We start from the raw sequence: 18,396 nt of genomic DNA on the forward strand, positions 1-18,396 counted from the left end.
AAATTATCTTCAGGCTATGAATACAAGGTACAAATGAAACATGAATGAATGTTTACACTTAGGTACCATCCCCAACATATTTCATGTATACACAAATACTCAAAAATCTGAAAATGTTCAAAAATCAAAACACCTTTGTCCAAAACATTTTGGATAAGATATATTCACCTGTGCACCAATAATAACATTACATATAAATAGTCCAAATGTCTAAATTAAAAGGCAGTAATTTACAAGTGGATAAAAAAATTAAAAGTCAAAAAATTTCACTAACTATAAATACATAAACATATTGCACATAAAAGAATAGAAAAAGATCCACCATGTCAACTGATAAAATAAAATTGAAATGTCTACATTAATATTAGATAAATTACAGTACATAGCCAATATTAAAAAGGACAAAAACGGTCATCACATAAGACAAAGGAGTAATTTGCCAAAAGCAACATATGAATCCCTAAATGTCTATGTAACTAACAGAGCTTCAAAATGCAGCAAAACCTGACAGATCTGCAATAAGAAACAGACAAGTCCACAATTAAAGTCATACACTTTAACATCTCTCATTTAAAACTGATGGAACGAACAGAAAATTGGCAAGAAGATAAAAAACTTCCATCAATTAAATGGCCTGATGACCCCCTTTTCGAACATCCCATACAGCATTAATAAAATACACACATTCTTTCCACGTATGTACAAAACATTTGCCAAAAGAGACCATACTCTGAGCCACAGAATCAGTGTCAATAAACATAAAGGTATCAAGTCATACAAATTATATTCTCTGACCACAGTATAAATTGGAAACTGTTAATAAATGTCTTCAGAAAATCCTCAACCACTTGAACAGTGAATAGCATTCCTGTAAAGTAATCAATAGGTTAAGAAGGAATCAAAATGAAATTGCAAAATATTTTGAACTGAACAAAAACGCAAATGCATTATGTGTGGAATGCTACAAAATCATTACTTCAGGAGAGCACTTAAAAACTGGGAAAAAAATCTCAGCTTACACCTAAGAAAGCAGAAAAAGAAGAGCAAATTAAAACCCAGTATAAGCAGAATACAAGAAATAATAAAAATCAAAGTGGAAATACATGAAACAGAAAACAGCCAGGTATGGTGGGAGGCTGAAGCAAGTTTCACTTGAATCCATGAATTCAAGACCAGCCTAAACAACACAGCAAGACTCTAAGCAAAATAATAATAATCAATATATAAATAAAATAAAACAAAGCCAGAGATATAGCAAAATAATAATAACCAACAAACAAATTAAATAAAATAAAACAGAGGTAGAGATTCAGCTCAGCGGTGCAGCACCTTCCTGGCAAGCTCAAGGTTCTGAGTTTGATTCCCAATACCAAAAAATAAATAAATTAATTAAATAATATGAAATAAAATAATAACGAAATTCAATGAAAAAGCTGAGCATGGTAACGCACACTTGTAATCCCAGCACTTGGGAGGCTAAAGCAAGAGGATCATTATGAGTTTGAGACCAGTCTGAGCTACAAAGTGAACTCAAGGCCAGCCTGAACTGCATAGTGAGACCCTGTCTCAAAAAGACAAAAAAAAAAAAAAAAAAAAAATCAAGAAAATAAAAGCTGTTTATGCCAGTAGTAGAATGGAGAAACAAACTGTCATATCCATCAATCAATAAAAATGAATAAACTATTAATATATGTAGCAATATGGCTAATGCTCAAAAAAAGTTATGTTGAATGACAAAAAATCAAAGCTCTCCCTGCAAAACAGAGTACATACCATATGATCCAATTTATGTAATACTTTAAAAATGCAAACTTAGGGAAGATGGAAAGCACCAGGAGAGTCTATATGGAATAAGATTTATGCCTCCTAACAGATATGAGTAAAAATCAAAGTACAAAAACCTACAGGCAACTAATCAAATTCTGAGTTTCTAACGCAAACTTTTCATTAAACACTAACAGTTATGTCTTTTTAATGCCAGCTGTTTCCTTCTTCCTTGCAAGAAATGGTCAGTCCCTCTTAGTATTATGAGGGTAAAAGTTTCATAAGAATATACATATCTCAAAACGTACCATATTGTGTGTGTTTTCATTCATGTAGCTCATTCAAGTTGGTTTTCATTTCCTACTTACTAATAAGTTTCTCCTTCAGAACGAGCCCACAATTTTGTCAACAACTTTCCTCGACACTGTAATTTCTATCCCAGAAGAGGTCAGTGCCTCTTTCAAAGTAGTTTATCATGAAATTACATTTCAGTAAAGTTGTTTTTAAAAATCCTTAAAGGAAAGCAATAAAGTTAAAGGCAGTATATATTTTAAACACTTCAATATAAAAGATATTACCTAAGTTACATTCTCCTGAATTTCTATGCTTTCTCTTATTTTACTGAAATTAATGTGTTCTCAAAATATTCTCTAAACAAGGAATAGCAAACCATGTACCTTTAAACTCAAGCCAAAAACTGACCCACTAACCATGTATGGGAATTCTTTTAAGTACTGAATTCTTTGTCACAAAGAAATACAAATACATTAACACAGAATTTGTGTTTTTAAAAATGCCATTATCCTTGCTGTAACAACCAATTCTCGAACTTGAGCAAGGAAAGGCAATACTCTGATAAGAAACTCCCTCACATTCTCTCAATCTGTATCTTAAAACCATGGGACACTGCATGAGTATAATCACAAGAGTATTAAAACGTTTTATATTTCTCTATAGATTGAGTTATTGCTTATATCATAAGTGGTACTTTTTGTACAAAAAATTTTTCAGTAATTTTTTTAAAATTAAAATTATGAGGAACATATCATTTTCATTGTATTATAAATGTAATTTATTTGAATGCTGTCAGTTCACTCACATTTTTATAACTTCATTTTCTAATCAAAAAACTTGCCTTCTCAATCAAGTTTCTAAAACTTTACTTTGAAAATTTACTGTTCTTGTCCATCAGGGAGAAAGTACAGTTATTAGTGAAACTTCTGTATGTTAACATAATACAAAATAAAATAACCACAGTTCACACCCCTCCAAAGAGAATCAGTTGAATTTCGTCCCCGCTGAGTCTACCTGAGCTAGGGTCTACCTTTCAAACTACTGCTTCTCTCCTGCCTTTCCTTCGGCCTTTTCTGCCTTTCTTCACTTTCCAAGCACTCAAGCACCTGCCCATATTTTCCTTTCCTATGAAATTATCTCTAGTTCATCTATTTTTTTACCTCAACATCAACCAGCAAAAAAGATTAAAAAAAAAAACAAAAACTGAGTGAAGGACAAATGTGTAAGATTGTTTCCCTGACATTTTTTCAAACTTACTATAGAACCATTCAATACAAGATTTCCTCCTGAACTGTTACTTAAAAGGTAAACCACCTTTTTAATTTTAATAACATCAAGATCAAAAGCCTTTGTCCAAGTCATCCCTTTCTTTTAAGCCAACAGGCTTTTAGGGATATTAACACAAACTATCAAAAACCTACATGGAAATAGGATTCATGCCTAACAGAGATAAGTAAAAATCAAAGTATAAATACCTACACACAACTAATCAAATTCTGAGTTTCTAATGCAAACTTTTCATTAAACACTAACAGTTATGACTTTATAATGTTTCCTTCTTCCTTGCAAGAAATGGTCAGTCCCTCTTAGTACTATGAGAGAAGGAATTTTAGACTAACGTGGATTCAAATTGAGACTGCAATTTACTGGCTTTACTGGACAAATTATATTAACTTCTTCAAGGATATAAAGTCAAGAAATGATTAATATCTAGCTTCATATTATTGGAATTCAGTGTAAAAATATAATTACAATAACTGCAGCAACATAATGACATTGAAACACAGTACCCACTCTCAATAATCATTTGTTCCCTTTGTCACTGAAAGCCAATTACTGAGTCAGAGGAGAATCTGCCAACCAGTTCTACATTCACCGCACCTAAAATAATCCAATGATGGAATCTCTCCCCCTACCCCTCCAAAAAAAGTTAAAAATAAGAATTCCTACAGCTGTGCACAGATACAAGGAAGTAACCAAACCTCATACAGATCAGGAGATACATCCTGCTCTCAGGAAGGCAACACATCACACATTCTAAAATACCACTTACATACACTCAATTATATCATGCTGCTTATATCTCCACCTTCCCCCTCCAAGTTGGTTTTCATTTCCTACTTACTAATAAGTTTCTCCTTCAGAACGAGCCCACAACTTTGTCAGCAACTTTCCTCGACACTATAATTTCTATCCCAGAAGAGGTCACTGTATACTCTTCCAAAGTATAATTACTGTTAATTGTAAATACTATACATATAACTGTATTATGGTACTATATGTTCAATATCTGTTTAAACTATATGATTGCCTCTCCCATAATGAGTTCCTTAAAAGAAAATTTGCTATAATTACTTTTATACTACCAGATCTAGGAAATAAAAGCATTCAGAAAATACAAAATGAATGCCAGAACAAATGCATTAGTCATTCTAATGGTAACAATTGCAATCTTTAATACAAAAATAACTGTCCCTGTTACTCCATTCCTTGTTATACTGATTCAGACACATTTTACAAAAGTTGAGTGAAAATAAAAATAGAAAAACATGACTAACGAACAAAAAGAAACTAATAAACATTAGCCATTAAAAGTATAGTTGACTTTACCTGTACTTAAAAATCAAGGGAAATATCTGTTTCTCAACCAAATATTAACTTGACAAACATATTTTTAAAAGGTCAATAGTACTATAAGTAAAAAGTAGTAGAAAAGCCATTCTCCTCTAAGCACAGTATATCAGATACTTTTGCAAAAGGTCACTGACCTAGGATATGGTTAAAGTTTGATCTAAATACTTGTCAGATAAAATACCTAAGTCTTGAATTTGAATTTAAGGTAAACAACAAGATCTTTTCTCATAAGTGTGTCCAATTATTGCAAAAGAATTGCTAATTTTTTTATTCACTGATGGTGAGTCTTAGTTAGATCAACTTAATTGGCCTGGGAGTCAGCTAGGGGGTTAGTGAAGTACACTTCCAGATGTGTCTAAGTGAGTCATGGGGCACACAGGTCCCAAGCCCCTTCCTCTCTGGTACTGTTCCCCTGCTTTGTTTCCCCATTCTCAAAGAGCTAACCACCTTTACTCTACAAGGCCCTTCTGCTATGAGGTCAGGAGTCAGATGACCATGGACTGAACCTCATGAAATTGTGAGCCAGATTAAACTTCTCCTTTAAATTCTGGGTGTTGGCTGTTGTACCTCAGAGGTCAAGAAAATAACTACTACGCTAATCAGGTTACCCCAATAACATGACACTGTGAAAGCCATCACCTCAGTTCCCCAATTTCCACACCTGCAAAACACGACGCTCAGGCTGTGCTTCTTCCAGTTCTACAGTCACTTCTATGATTCTTCTCCTGCATCTAGAATTCACTGGTTCTAAAGCACTCCAGAACTCCAGCACTTTTTAAATTCAATATAATTCTCAAAATAACATTAACAGGCTCTAACAATCCTTCACTGAATCTTATTCTTTTGAATATATGCAATGATTATTAGATTATTTTTTTCCATCAAGCCAATCACAAAATTTATGGAAATCCTCAAACAACTCTTACATCAAAATCAACAAAACTAACAAATACTGTCTTCAGACAAAAAAAAAAAAAAAAAAAATTAAAGGAATGCTTGTATCACAGTAATATCTACCAGAGGCTCACAATTTAAATAAGATATATAATTATGAAACAATTAAGACAACTACTTAGAGGCCAGGGATATAGGTCAGTGACACAACACTTGCCTGGCAAACACAAGGTCCTAAGTTCAATTCATGGTACGAAAAAAAAAAAAAAAATACAACTAGATGCAACACCAACAATTGTTGGGAGCCGCGTCTGTGATAGCTCGTCTTGCGCGGCGGACGTGCGGCCTGTGGTAAAGAGCAAAGCCTGAGGTAGATTACCCCTCCCATCGAATATGTTAGTTTCCTGCTTACCGCGTAAACAACCCGCTCAACAATATAGTCTGCCTGGCAACTGATGATGTTAGCCAATCAGCTTGCCTTGCTTACTTTAACATGATTGGACACTGTACCCGTATATATACCGGTGCCACCCCTGGGCGGAAGAAGAAGCCAGGTAGAAGCCCAGAAGTAAAAGCCCAAAAGGAGCCGCGGAGAGCGGACCGGTAGAGGCTTTGGGGCAGACTGAAGCACAAAAGGAGCCGCGGGGAGCGGACCAGAGGAGGCTTCAGCTGGGAGAACCCAGGGCAGGCTGTACGGAGAAGGAAAATAAAAAAAAAAGGTTGTCCACTACCAGACTTTGTCGTGTGTCCTTCCTGCCGGCCGGGAGCGGACATCGACATTTGGAGGCCCGCCCGGGGACTGATCACCCCCGAGACGTGGAAGTGGACAACGCTCCAGTACAGAGCTGCGAGACAGGTGAGTTGGGGATAAGCCTGGGCTCTGGGTGGCGCGCACCTACAGGACTTTTAGACTCCCCTCAGGCTCACGCGTAAGTGGCGGATTCCTTGGGCCTCACGCGGTGAGTAACATATTAAAAGATGGGAAACATGTTAGGTAGCAACACTAAAAGCGAGGGTGGTTGTGGAGAAAGCTCTCAAGAGCTCACAAAAGTACGCAGGGTATCTGAGCAGGCCCAGTCAGGGAGCTCCCGAGAGGGGTCTGTCAAGGGGAACAAGGATGCTAAGGAGGAGGACGGGGCTCTAGCCTCGGAGTCGTCTGACTCCGAGGACGAGGGAAAGTTGAATGGCAAGGAGGCCAAAGAGACCAGCTGTCAGGAGCCTAAATCGCTCAATAAGGAGTCGCAGGGTTCTTTTCCAGCGTTGCCCCGCGAATTGCGCTCTGCTCAACCTGGTCTGCGGAGGAGTAGAGAGCTCCTGAGCGCTCCCCGGCGCGAGAGGGAGGCGAAGCCTTCCGCCCCACCTTGGGGGCCGTTTCCGGAGGCGATTCCTCGCCACGAGGCGGCCGCCTGGGAGCTCTCTCCCCTTTCGCCAGAACAGGAAGTGATGCACGGGCCCCCATTTTCCGCCCAATCACGGCCGCTGTCTTATGCTCCGCCGCCGGCGGGTCGGTATTTTTACAGGCGGCTTTGGCAGGGGGGACGCTTGTCTCATGAGGTACATCCACCTGGGATAGATAGTGGCCCCTACGGGATATTTCCTGTACAAGTAGCTATGGGCCAGGGACGCAATGTATGGGAGCCTTTTGAGATAAAGCAGATTAGAGAACTTAAAAATGCAGTTACAACCTTTGGGCCGACTGCGCCTTACACCATTGCCATGCTGGAGAATCTGTCTTCTGGGCCCCTCACCCCCGCGGACTGGATTCAGCTGGCAAAGGCGTGTCTGCCCTCGGGCAGTTACCTGGATTGGCGAGCCTGGTACGCAGAGTTCTCTGCAGAGCAGGCTGAGAGAAACGCCAATCGGGGAAACCGGGGGTGGAACAAGGAAATGCTTATGGGAGAAGGTCGGCACGCTGATGACCAGACCCAGTTCCCCGGCGCTGTCTATAAACAAATCAATGCCATAGGGCTCCGCGCCTGGAAACAGGTAAGTGGTGCCGGAACAGCCTCCTTGTGTCTTTCAAAAATAATTCAGGGTACCACAGAGCCATTTGTTGACTTTGTGGCCCGAATGCAAGATGCTGCCGATAAGATATTTTCTGATCCGGGAGTGGCTCAACCGCTGGTAAGACAGCTGATTTTTGAGCAATGTACAAAGGAGTGCAAGGCAGCGATAGCTCCTCATAAGAACAAGGACCTCAACGCCTGGATTAGGATATGCAGAGAGATAGGGGGGCCGCTCTCCAACTCGGGAGTGGCTGCTCTCCTGGCCGCGGCTGTACAGCAGAGGGGACCTCGCGGGTTAGAAGGGGAATGTAAGGCTAAAGGGTGTTTTGCCTGCGGGGAGCCAGGACACATTAAACGTCATTGCCCAAACAATGCAGATGCTAGGCCTCGCCCTAGGAATGAAGAACCATATGTTTGTGGGCGATGCAAAAAGGGATCACACAAAGCTGAGGAGTGTAGGTCGGTCTTTGATGCTCAGGGCAACCGTATTTGTGGACAAGATGCTAGAGAGCCAAAAAACGGCCAGAGGGGGCCCCCTTCACAGGCGGGCCCCCGCCCCAGAGACAGGACAGCTCAGGGTGGCAGCCTTCAACAAGGGCCACCCCTGGGTCAGCAGGTGTGGACCTCAGTGTCGCCTCAGGACTTATATTAGTGCCTGATATGGGTGTTCAAGTGGTTGAAACCACCTTTAAGGGACCGTTACCCGAAAATTCCGTGGGTCTGGTGATCGGGAGATCCTCCACGGCCCTTCGGGGTCTCACAGTAGTCCCAGGGGTCATAGACTCAGACTACACAGGACATATTAAAATTATGGTTCAATCTCTTGTGGGTACTATGGTAATCAATAAAGGAGACAAGATAGCGCAGCTCTTGCTGCTCCCCAGTCTCCACAAGAGATTTCCCTCAAAGCAGAAAATTAGAGAAAGTCAAGGTTTCGGTTCCTCAGGGGAAGTCTTTGAGGGACTCCATATGACACTTGGTAAAAGGCCCATGCTCTCACTTAAGGTCAATGGCAAGAATATAACAGGGCTCCTAGACACAGGGGCTGACCGTTCCATTATCTCCAGAAAGGATTGGCCTTCCAACTGGCCCACCAACACTGCAGATAACACGCTGCAGGGCCTGGGGATGGTGTCAGCTCCTCAGGTTAGTGCTTCAACCCTGCTCTGGTGCGATGAGGAGGGTCATCAGGGCCATTTCCAACCATTTGTGTTGCAGTTGCCAGTGTCTCTATGGGGAAGGGACATCCTCACTCAGATGGATGTCACGCTTACGTCAAACTGCTCCCCCCAGGCTAAAGATATACTCAGGAACCAGGGATATACCCCCGGCAAAGGCTTGGGCAATGCCCTGCAGGGTCGGACATCCCCAATACCAATAGAAAACAAAAAAGGTAGGCAAGGATTGGGTTTTTCTTAGGGGCCGCTGAAGAAGCTCTCCTACCCACTTCGATCAAAATCACCTGGAAATCAAATGATCCGGTTTGGGTACCTCAGTGGCCCCTGCCTAAGGAGAAGCTATTAGCCTTGTCAGAAATAGTCAGTACACAACTTAGATTAGGACATATTAAGCCGTCAACCTCCCCATGGAACACCCCCATTTTTATAATTAAGAAAAAGTCTGGCAAGTGGAGGCTGCTCCATGATCTAAGGGCGGTCAACGCGCAGATGCAGCCCCTGGGGGCGGTCCAGAGGGGGCTGCCAGCTCTCTCAGCCATCCCTCAGTCCTGGCCAGTTTATGTTATAGACCTTAGAGACTGTTTCTTCTCAATTCCCCTGCACCCAGAGGACACTCATAGGTTCGCCTTTACTTTGCCCACCATTAACCAAGAAAGCCCTGATCTCAGATACGAGTGGGTAACGTTGCCCCAAGGTATGGCCAACAGTCCCACTATGTGTCAGATTTACCTTGATTCCCTACTGGCCCCCCTACGAAAATCCTTTCCCAAGATAAGATGTATGCATTACATAGACGACCTTTTGCTCAGCGGCAGGGACCCAGACATGCTAAATAATATGCTCAGCCAGTTGGTCGAGGCCCTGAGACAAGCTAATCTGCATGTTGCCCCCGACAAGATTCAGGGAGGAGAAATGGTGACCTACTTAGGCGCGAGAATCTCCCCTATGCTAGTCTCTCCGCAGAAGGTCACCATTAGGATGGATGGCGTTAGGACCCTAAATGACATGCAAAAGCTATTGGGAGACATTAATTGGATTAGGCCATATTTACATATACCAAATTCAGATCTCAAACCCCTGTTCGACCTTCTGAAGGGAGACCCAGATATAGCCTCCCACAGGAGGCTCACTCCTGAGGCAAGAGCTGCCTTACAGAGAGTAAAAAAAGCCTTAGGTGGGGCTACCTTACACAGAATTAAACCAGGGCGACCCTTTGATGTCTGTTTGCTACAGACTAGTCTACAGCCTACAGCGGTGATTTGGCAGAAAGGACCACTACTGTGGATACACCCTAAGGTCTCACCTGCAAAAGTCATAGAGCATTACCCGGAGGCAGTCGCTTCATTGGCCCTTAAAGCGCATAATAGAGCTGTCCAACATTTTGGCTCAGGACCACAAGCCATCCGAGTACCCTATACCGCCAGCCAGATCAAGACCCTGGCTGCCTGCATAGATACCTGGGCCATTCTGAGATGTGTTTTCCATGGGGATATAAACAATCAATACCCTAAAGACCCTATCTTGTCATTTGTCACTCAGCACCCTATAATTTTTCCAAAGGTTACTGCCTCTGAGCCATTAGTCCCAGCAACTACAATATACACAGATGGCTCCAAGACGGGGATAGGCGCCTATGTGATCCTAGGCAAGCCCCCGGTTACCATACAATTTAAACCAGATCAGCCTCAGGTGGTAAAACTGCAGATCGTTAAAATGATTCTTAAACGGTTCTCAGAAGCCATTAACATTGTCTCCGATTCTAGGTATGTGGTCAATGCTATGCAAGTGCTTGAGACTGCCAGTTTAATTAGATCCACTTCCACAGTGGCTGGACTGTTCCTGTCTATCCAGACATTGCTTCAGAACAGACACCATAAGGTCTTCACCACCCACATAAGAGCACATACATCCCTGCCGGGGCCCATGGCACAGGGGAATGCGGCTGCTGACACTGCCACTCGCCCGTTATGGATTTTTACCTTACTAACACCAATCGAGCGAGCCCGTGCCTTCCATGATAAATTTCATGTTAATGCCAGGACACTAGCAAACCATTTCCATGTTTCTAGAGCAGATGCACGAGATATCGTGCGACTATGTGACTCCTGTGCCACATACAAACCTGCCATACCGATGGGAGTAAACCCTCGAGGTTTGATCCCTGGTGATGTTTGGCAGATGGACATCACACATATACAGGAGTTTGGGACTCTTAAATATGTTCATGTTTCCACAGACACCTGTTCTCACGTCATATTCGCAACAGCAGAAACAGGTAAAAAAGTGTCTAATGTGATCAATCATTGCCTGGCAGCTTGGGCCGCATGGGGCAAACCAAAAATATTAAAAACTGATAATGGACCAGCCTATATAGGCAAAGCCTTCAATGAGTTCTGCAAAATGATGGAGGTTCAATTAAAACATGGTATCCCATACAATCCCCAAGGTCAAAAAATCATTGAGAGGGCTCATAAAAGCCTCAAAAAAATTTTACAAAAACAAAAAGGGGGAGTAGGCCAAGGCCTGGCCCCAAAGGCACGATTATCCATGGCACTATTCACACACAATTTTTTAAATTTAAATAATGATAATCGCTCCCCAGCTGTGGAGCACTACAACCCTTCCCCCAACCATAAAGGGTGGGTGAAGTGGAAAGATGTCCTGACAGGACAATGGATGGGCCCGGATCCAGTGGTCAGCTGGAACCGAGGCGCGGTTTGTGTTTTCCCACAGGAACCGGGACGAGAACCACTGTGGATACCGGAGAGACTGACACGGGCAACAAAGCCCTCGACTGAAGATCAGACCTGCCCTACTGGAGATCCATCACAGACCAACCAATAAGATGAATAAAAATAGCGGTAGCCCAAAATAGACAAGAAGATCCTCAGGCATATGCATGGCTTGCTCAATTGGCCCACGACCGAGTCTAGATATGGCGGGCATCCCTCATTCTCCTCCATAAGGTGACAATACACAGCAGGGTAGGTGAGTCAATGACGGGTAAGAGCGTGCCTCCCCAGCACGACTCGACCTAAGCCAGGCCCTACCCCATCCTGCACGTAAGCCGCTAGACTGTTAGATGCTGCCCAGGTCTAAATTTCTCTCCGAGGGGATTTCTTTACGGAGAGGAAATGAGTGCAAGCTTGTGTGCATCCAGGTTCCGTCCAGTTTGTGCCTGGCCCTAGAAAAAGGACGAGGGCCTCAGGGCCTTGGCAGACCATGGCATGGCCAACCAGGGTCTAAGCCAAGGACCTACGGTGGACCTACACATAGGACATAAGCCTCTGCACCCAGTCCAGGAAGGGCTACGATGCGCACATTCATAAAAAATAAAATAGGGGGAGATGTTGGGAGCCGCGTCTGTGATAGCTCGCCTTGCACGGCGGACGTGCGGCCTGTGGTAAAGAGCAAAGCCTGAGGTAGATTACCCCTCCCATCGAATATGTTAGTTTCCTGCTTACCGCGTAAACAACCCGCTCAACAATATAGTCTGCCTGGCAACTGATGATGTTAGCCAATCAGCTTGCCTTGCTTACTTTAACATGATTGGACACTGTACCCGTATATATACCGGTGCCACCCCTGGGCGGAAGAAGAAGCCAGGTAGAAGCCCAGAAGTAAAAGCCCAAAAGGAGCCGCGGAGAGCGGACCGGTAGAGGCTTTGGGGCAGACTGAAGCACAAAAGGAGCCGCGGGGAGCGGACCAGAGGAGGCTTCAGCTGGGAGAACCCAGGGCAGGCTGTACGGAGAAGGAAAATAAAAAAAAAAGGTTGTCCACTACCAGACTTTGTCGTGTGTCCTTCCTGCCGGCCGGGAGCGGACATCGACAAACAATGTAAGATTATTTTCCACAATCTGCTTCCCTGAAGTCACAGAAATCAAGATCTATCTTTTCCCCAAATGAAGTCAACCCTACTATTAACAGCATCAGTAGAAGTAGTCCACCACCCAAGGTCCCTGAGGTAAAGCCTAGAGATTAAGCAATTATATATACACATCCCCACAGACGTTCTCTAATGCCTGCCACATTGGATCATACAATACAATGGACTTCACCTTCAGTTTCCAAGACAGCAAGCATTTACCTAAGTTAGTGCTCCTTTGACTGCAGCTGCCTCAGTCCAGACTTTGCCAGATCACTCTTCTTTTAAACTACACACTGTGCCTATAAACCACTGCTCTGGACAGAGTCATCAAGGAAACCAATTTGGCAAAAAAATACCAACCCAGCCACAATGTTGATATCCACTGTTACCACTGATTTCTATCATTTCCTAAAACTTACTACCATAGTGTCTCACTCATTTGGTAGTATTTTAAATATACTTTAATGATAAAGTATAACTTGTCATTGTTCTTTGGATACTTGATTCTTTATTTCTATCTCCAACAGAGCTAAATCACATTTTCCTGGGGTTGATTCCACTCAACCTGGATTTCCTCATCTTCTGACTCAGCCTGACATAAATACAACAGATACAGCAATAACAAAATGAGTAATTAGTATCTATTTTTCTCATCATTATACCAACCATCACACCAATATTTCACTTGTAAAACTAACACCATACTTGAAATCTATCAACTTATCAGAGTGGATTCTCTCTTCTCTACAAAACTACTGCATAATTCACATTTACTTTCACAGGATCTCCAGCACATGTTTGTCACTACATATTTGGGCTATGATACCAAGTTTTTCTTTAGTTTTCTAGACTTCCTATGGACATACAGTATTTATGATTTAACATTAAAGTAATTCCATTAAAGATCTCACTGTGCAGTTCAGGCTGGCCTTAAACTTATTGTACACTCCAGGTTAGCCCAGAACTTGCAGCAATCCTCCTGCCTCAGCCTCCTGAGTGCTGGGATCACAGGCACACACCTGGGTTACACTTTTTAAATTGTAAAAAAACACTAAATTTTGAGTAAATATAGCTAACGAATTCTTTTAGCTCCTGTTTAAAAAAAAAACTGTAAAATAAAATGCAATTTATAAAGTGAAACTATTGTATTACATTGTTAAAACTATGTATCTTATCTATGAATTTTCAGAAATACAATACACTCATTCATATCTAATATATTCTAACACAGGTCAATTCTTTGACTCTTCATGGCCATAATAATGATTTATTAGTGTAAAAAAGAATAAAATACCCAGGAACTGTAGATTCTGTGTCCTGACCATGTTTTTTCACACTCTTAACTGGCAATTTTTCTTCCGTATCTCCTGAAACGTGTTGGTAATCCACGCTGCGACTCGTTTCCAATGGTTTTTTACTTGAATGCTTCTTGTCTCCTCCACCATCAGACTGACTCCAATGTGTTAATTTTTCTTCACTATTTTCCATAGGTTTTCGGAAACCACACTGTGAAGAACCCTGAGCTACTAACGTTGATAAATCAGATGGTTCAAAATTTCTATCCTTGCTATGAGATGATACTTCCTCATCATCGGAGGGTTTTAAGAATTTAGGTCTCAAATTTCCTGGAGAAGTGAACTCCTGATTTTGCCTTAGACTGAATTCTTTTCTGTGTGATTCTAAAGACCTATATCTCTTACCTTTTTCATTATCACTAAATTTATCCTTATTGCTACTGTTTGTAATCTCTGTTGTATCATACCTATCTCTTGAATTTTTACTATATTTTACCAAGTCTAATTTCCTAGTTTCTTGACTCCTTTGTACTTTATCTGAATATGTTGGTTTCCTCCACAATTCTTGTCTAGAATCTTCATTTCTGGATGCAGTTTTTTCAGCTTCTTCTAATTTCAGTTGAAATATTTCCATTGACTACAAAAAGAGAAAAATAATACACCTAAAAATTATGATATGCCCAGCTTCTGTTATTTTTATATTAACACACATGTTTAAGTTTTACATTACTATGTCATAAAAATATGTTCAACAACATATGCCTCACATACCACTGTACCATGACCCCACTGTCAAGTAGCACAAAGAAAGAAAAACTCACCCAAACAGAGGGGAAAGAGGGATATGACCCCATACAATCATCCTCCATTTATTGTGGGCTCATATTCTAAAAAGTATGAGCAAACAATGAAAAATTACCAAATAACAAAAAGAGCTATAAAAGTACAGCCACTTGAGCCAACCTTTCTGTATTAACACAGAGCATAATACAGAATACTATGGAAACATTAACTTTTTAAATACTGTAATAAATTAATTCTGCCTAGTAGTAAGATTCAAGAGGCTACTATGATGCTAAAACAAATAGACTCTCATAAAAAAACACTATCTCAAAATGAGAAAGGCCCAAATGTAGTGAAAGACTTGAAATGAAAACTATATGCCACAAAAAATGCCCAGATATAAAAAATAGAATAGAAAGTGTTAAAAAATAAATTAGCTTGGGGATTCTCTATAGTTTAAGAAATGATGATAAACAGATATAAATTATAAGAAACAAATATAAGAACAATTCATTCTAAACTACAATCTGCATGTGCCAGTACTTTCAGAAAGTATAAAGATGATGCACAAGAAAATTTCCCCCAGCTGATTTTCTAGAGCAAAAAGACATATTGTAATAGTTTTGGGAGAGCGGGTGTTACACATAAAAAAATCTCTAATTCCTGAATGTCTAAACTCAAAGATAAAAACATTCTTAAAAAAAAAATCAGTATGAGTGAAAAGAATACATAAATATGAGTGCATACACAGATCAAGGTGGATGGATGAAACATTACCTATAAAGGAAAGAAAGCAAGCTGGTTCTAAAATAGCATATATTGTTGCATGGTTACATTGTTTTCAAGAGAATAGCCACACTTAAAAAAACAAAGCTTTGGAAAATGTCAGAACTCTACAATACACCAAACTCCGGAACATACCAAAATTTAAGGAGTGGTATTTTCCAGAGGAACACTAAAGAGGCTCTCCCACATTATTTAAATTTCCTTGAAATACGAAAATGTTTTATATGTGTGTATTTTTTTTTTCCTTTTGGCACCAGGGATCAAACTCATGACCTTGTGCTTGCCAGGCAGGCACTTGTGCCACTGAGATATGCCCAGCTCCTGTTATTTTTATATTAACACACATGTTTAAGTTTTACATTACTATGTCAGTAAAAATATGCTACATAAAAAAGCAGAAAATGAATTATCAGTATAAATATAAATGATTTACTATCAGTTCAATTCAAAAGTGTTTCATGGCATAAAACAAAGTTCATGCCATTTAGTTTTTCACCTAATTATGAAAATAATATGTCCTTACCCCATATCGTTCAGCTACAATGTCCTCAAATTTTCTATTTTGTTTTTCAGCTTGTTCTCTCATTCTTTGGCAAGATTTTCTTAACCAGCTTAATCCACCATCCTCTACTCCTGAGGCTAAATAACAATAAGAAATGTTAACTTACTTCTTCTATGTTTATCATAAAATTAATATTTTTTTCTATTACTTCCAATGTATAAAATTATATATTCCATTTGAATACCTAAAAATGTAAGCACACATCAACTTCTAAATATTTGAACATCTACAATATGCAAACTATAAAACTTTCTCACAATGAAGAAAGAAATGATAAAACTATCTTGAAGAAAATTCCAATTTAAAAGAATACAAAAGGATATTAGATATACCTGTAACTAAAATATAGTTTTAAACAATTTTGAATGCACTCTGGAAATGGCTGTTCTACTTAGTTTTCTCTAAGGAAAAACTCAAGATTAATGAACTAATTATTGAAAATATGGTACTCCAGACATTACCAAGAAACTCTTGGTAAAGCCCTTCCATAATATTAAATCACAGAAAAAGAAGTTGACATCATTCTCATCACTAAGTACTCACTATATTCAGGATGCTCTGTGAAAACATTTTCTACTTTAACCTTCTCAATAACTGTGTAAGAGAGCTACTTCCAGGTGTGGTGGTGCACGCCTATCATCCCTGAGGCTGAGGCAAGAAGACTGAAAGTTTAACCCAGTCTGAGGAATTTAGGAAGACCTTGTGCCAAACCTTAAAAAGGGCGGAGGATACAGCTCACTGTGAAGGCCCTGGGCTCAGTCCCAGTACTACAAAAACAGGAGGGGGGACAGATGGATGGAGGGACAAACAGACTATGACTATCATTATCACTTTTCACAGGTAAATAGGTTGGGTTCCAGAAGGTCAGGAAACTTTCTTGAAACCACAGATCTCTCTCAAAATCACATATTTCATAAGCAGAAATGCCAAAATCTAATCCAAAGCAGACTGACTGCAAATTCTAACCACATTGTCACTCCATTTTCTTAAGACGTTTAGGTGCCTGTTTCAGTCTAAACAGAATGATAACACTAGCTGTACATGCAATAAAACCTACAGGTCGTTTTTTAAAACTTAATTTCAATTCTGGGAACTAAGCCTCTGTTAGAGCAGTCATTTTCTCTCCTTCTAAATAAATGTAACACAGGTATGGGAAGTAGTGAAACTGTATGAAAGGGAAGACAGCCATTCTAAAAGCTTTATTTATGTAAGGGTACTTTCCTACAAGTGTCTGATTCTGCTACTTCCACCAGCTACGAGACACCACCTGAAGTATAATTCCAACTCCAGGTCTTCCATCTTAAGAACCTGCTGACTGCCTGCCAACACTCAAGGACTGAGTCTATCAATTCTGTTCCTCCCAAACATGAGTTTATTGACCAACATGACATTAGAAATAGGAAAAATATAGATCATAAAATCTGTGTGAGCTACCTCACTGCTCCCTCTTAAATGTCTATGAGACCATATTTCAAAGAGAAGCTTGCTTGAGTACAGTTACTATTATTTAACCCAGCAGAGAAAAATTTCTTCAAAATGTAAACTAATAATTAGTAATAACTTCAGTAAAATTATTATAAAATAGCCTATCAGATTGCTCTAAGGACATGTATATATAAAACATAAAAATTTTAACAGTATAAAAAACAAAGTTAGATTATGAATAATGAGCTAGAAAATATCTTAATAAATCGCTAAAATAAAAAATAGCATCATAATTTACAATACCTTTATAGTATAAAGGATTAATCAAAATTCAGTAAACTTTTCACTGAGTCGTTAATACAAAATTTAGTGGCATGTAAGTTGTTATTAAAAGCATGGTATAAAGTATGGTTATGGGACACTGTATTGTTTTGCTTCCATCTGCTGAAAATAGTATTCTAAGATCAATACAAATTTTGTGAATGCTGGCAAAGTAGCAATTTCTGAAAATATGAAACTATATCTTTGTTGATACATTATTTTCATGAACTTCATAGACACAGTACTTTTTACAAAGCAAAGGCATTTTTACATTATTATATCTTCATAAAATCATACTTTGAATTAACTCACTTGAAACAGAAATTCAGTCTAGGTGTGGTGGTTCATGCTGAGAGGCTGAGGAAAATCCCAAGTTCAAGTCTATCCTGGACAGCAGAGTAATTTAGCAAGACTGTCTCAAAATAAAAACTAAAAAGATAAAAATAAAAAAAATGGTGATGTTAAGGGCCTGAATTCAATATAGTTCAGGCTGGCCTTAAACTCAAGATGGTCCCCTGCCTCAGTCTCCTAAATGCTGAGATTACAGTCATGTGTCACCACACCCAGCACTTTATTAAAACAAGTA

General features: G+C 40.0%; 1 protein-coding gene across 12 annotated transcripts in view; it reads right to left on the reverse strand.

Annotated features, from left to right (window-relative positions):
• Cwf19l2 (CWF19 like cell cycle control factor 2) overlaps positions 1 to 18,396 on the reverse strand; it is a 190,460-nt gene that overhangs the window by 149,861 nt on the left and 22,203 nt on the right. For all 12 annotated transcript variants that reach the window (XR_010049754.1, XR_010049756.1, XR_010049755.1 and 9 more), the window contains 2 exons: positions 16,026 to 16,141; positions 13,933 to 14,570 (listed from right to left, as the gene is read on the reverse strand). Coding sequence is in view for 8 of the 12 variants with exons in the window: in XM_063256129.1 (XP_063112199.1) it covers positions 13,933 to 14,570; positions 16,026 to 16,141 (754 nt within the window). In the remaining 4 variants the exon portion in view is untranslated. The remainder of the gene's footprint in view (positions 1 to 13,932; positions 14,571 to 16,025; positions 16,142 to 18,396) is intronic.

Source organism: Cavia porcellus, unplaced genomic scaffold (genome assembly GCF_034190915.1).
Source record: "Cavia porcellus strain 051 isolate PalLab524CR breed Dunkin Hartley unplaced genomic scaffold, mCavPor4.1 scaffold_9, whole genome shotgun sequence".
NCBI classification, from domain to species: Eukaryota; Metazoa; Chordata; class Mammalia; order Rodentia; family Caviidae; genus Cavia; species Cavia porcellus.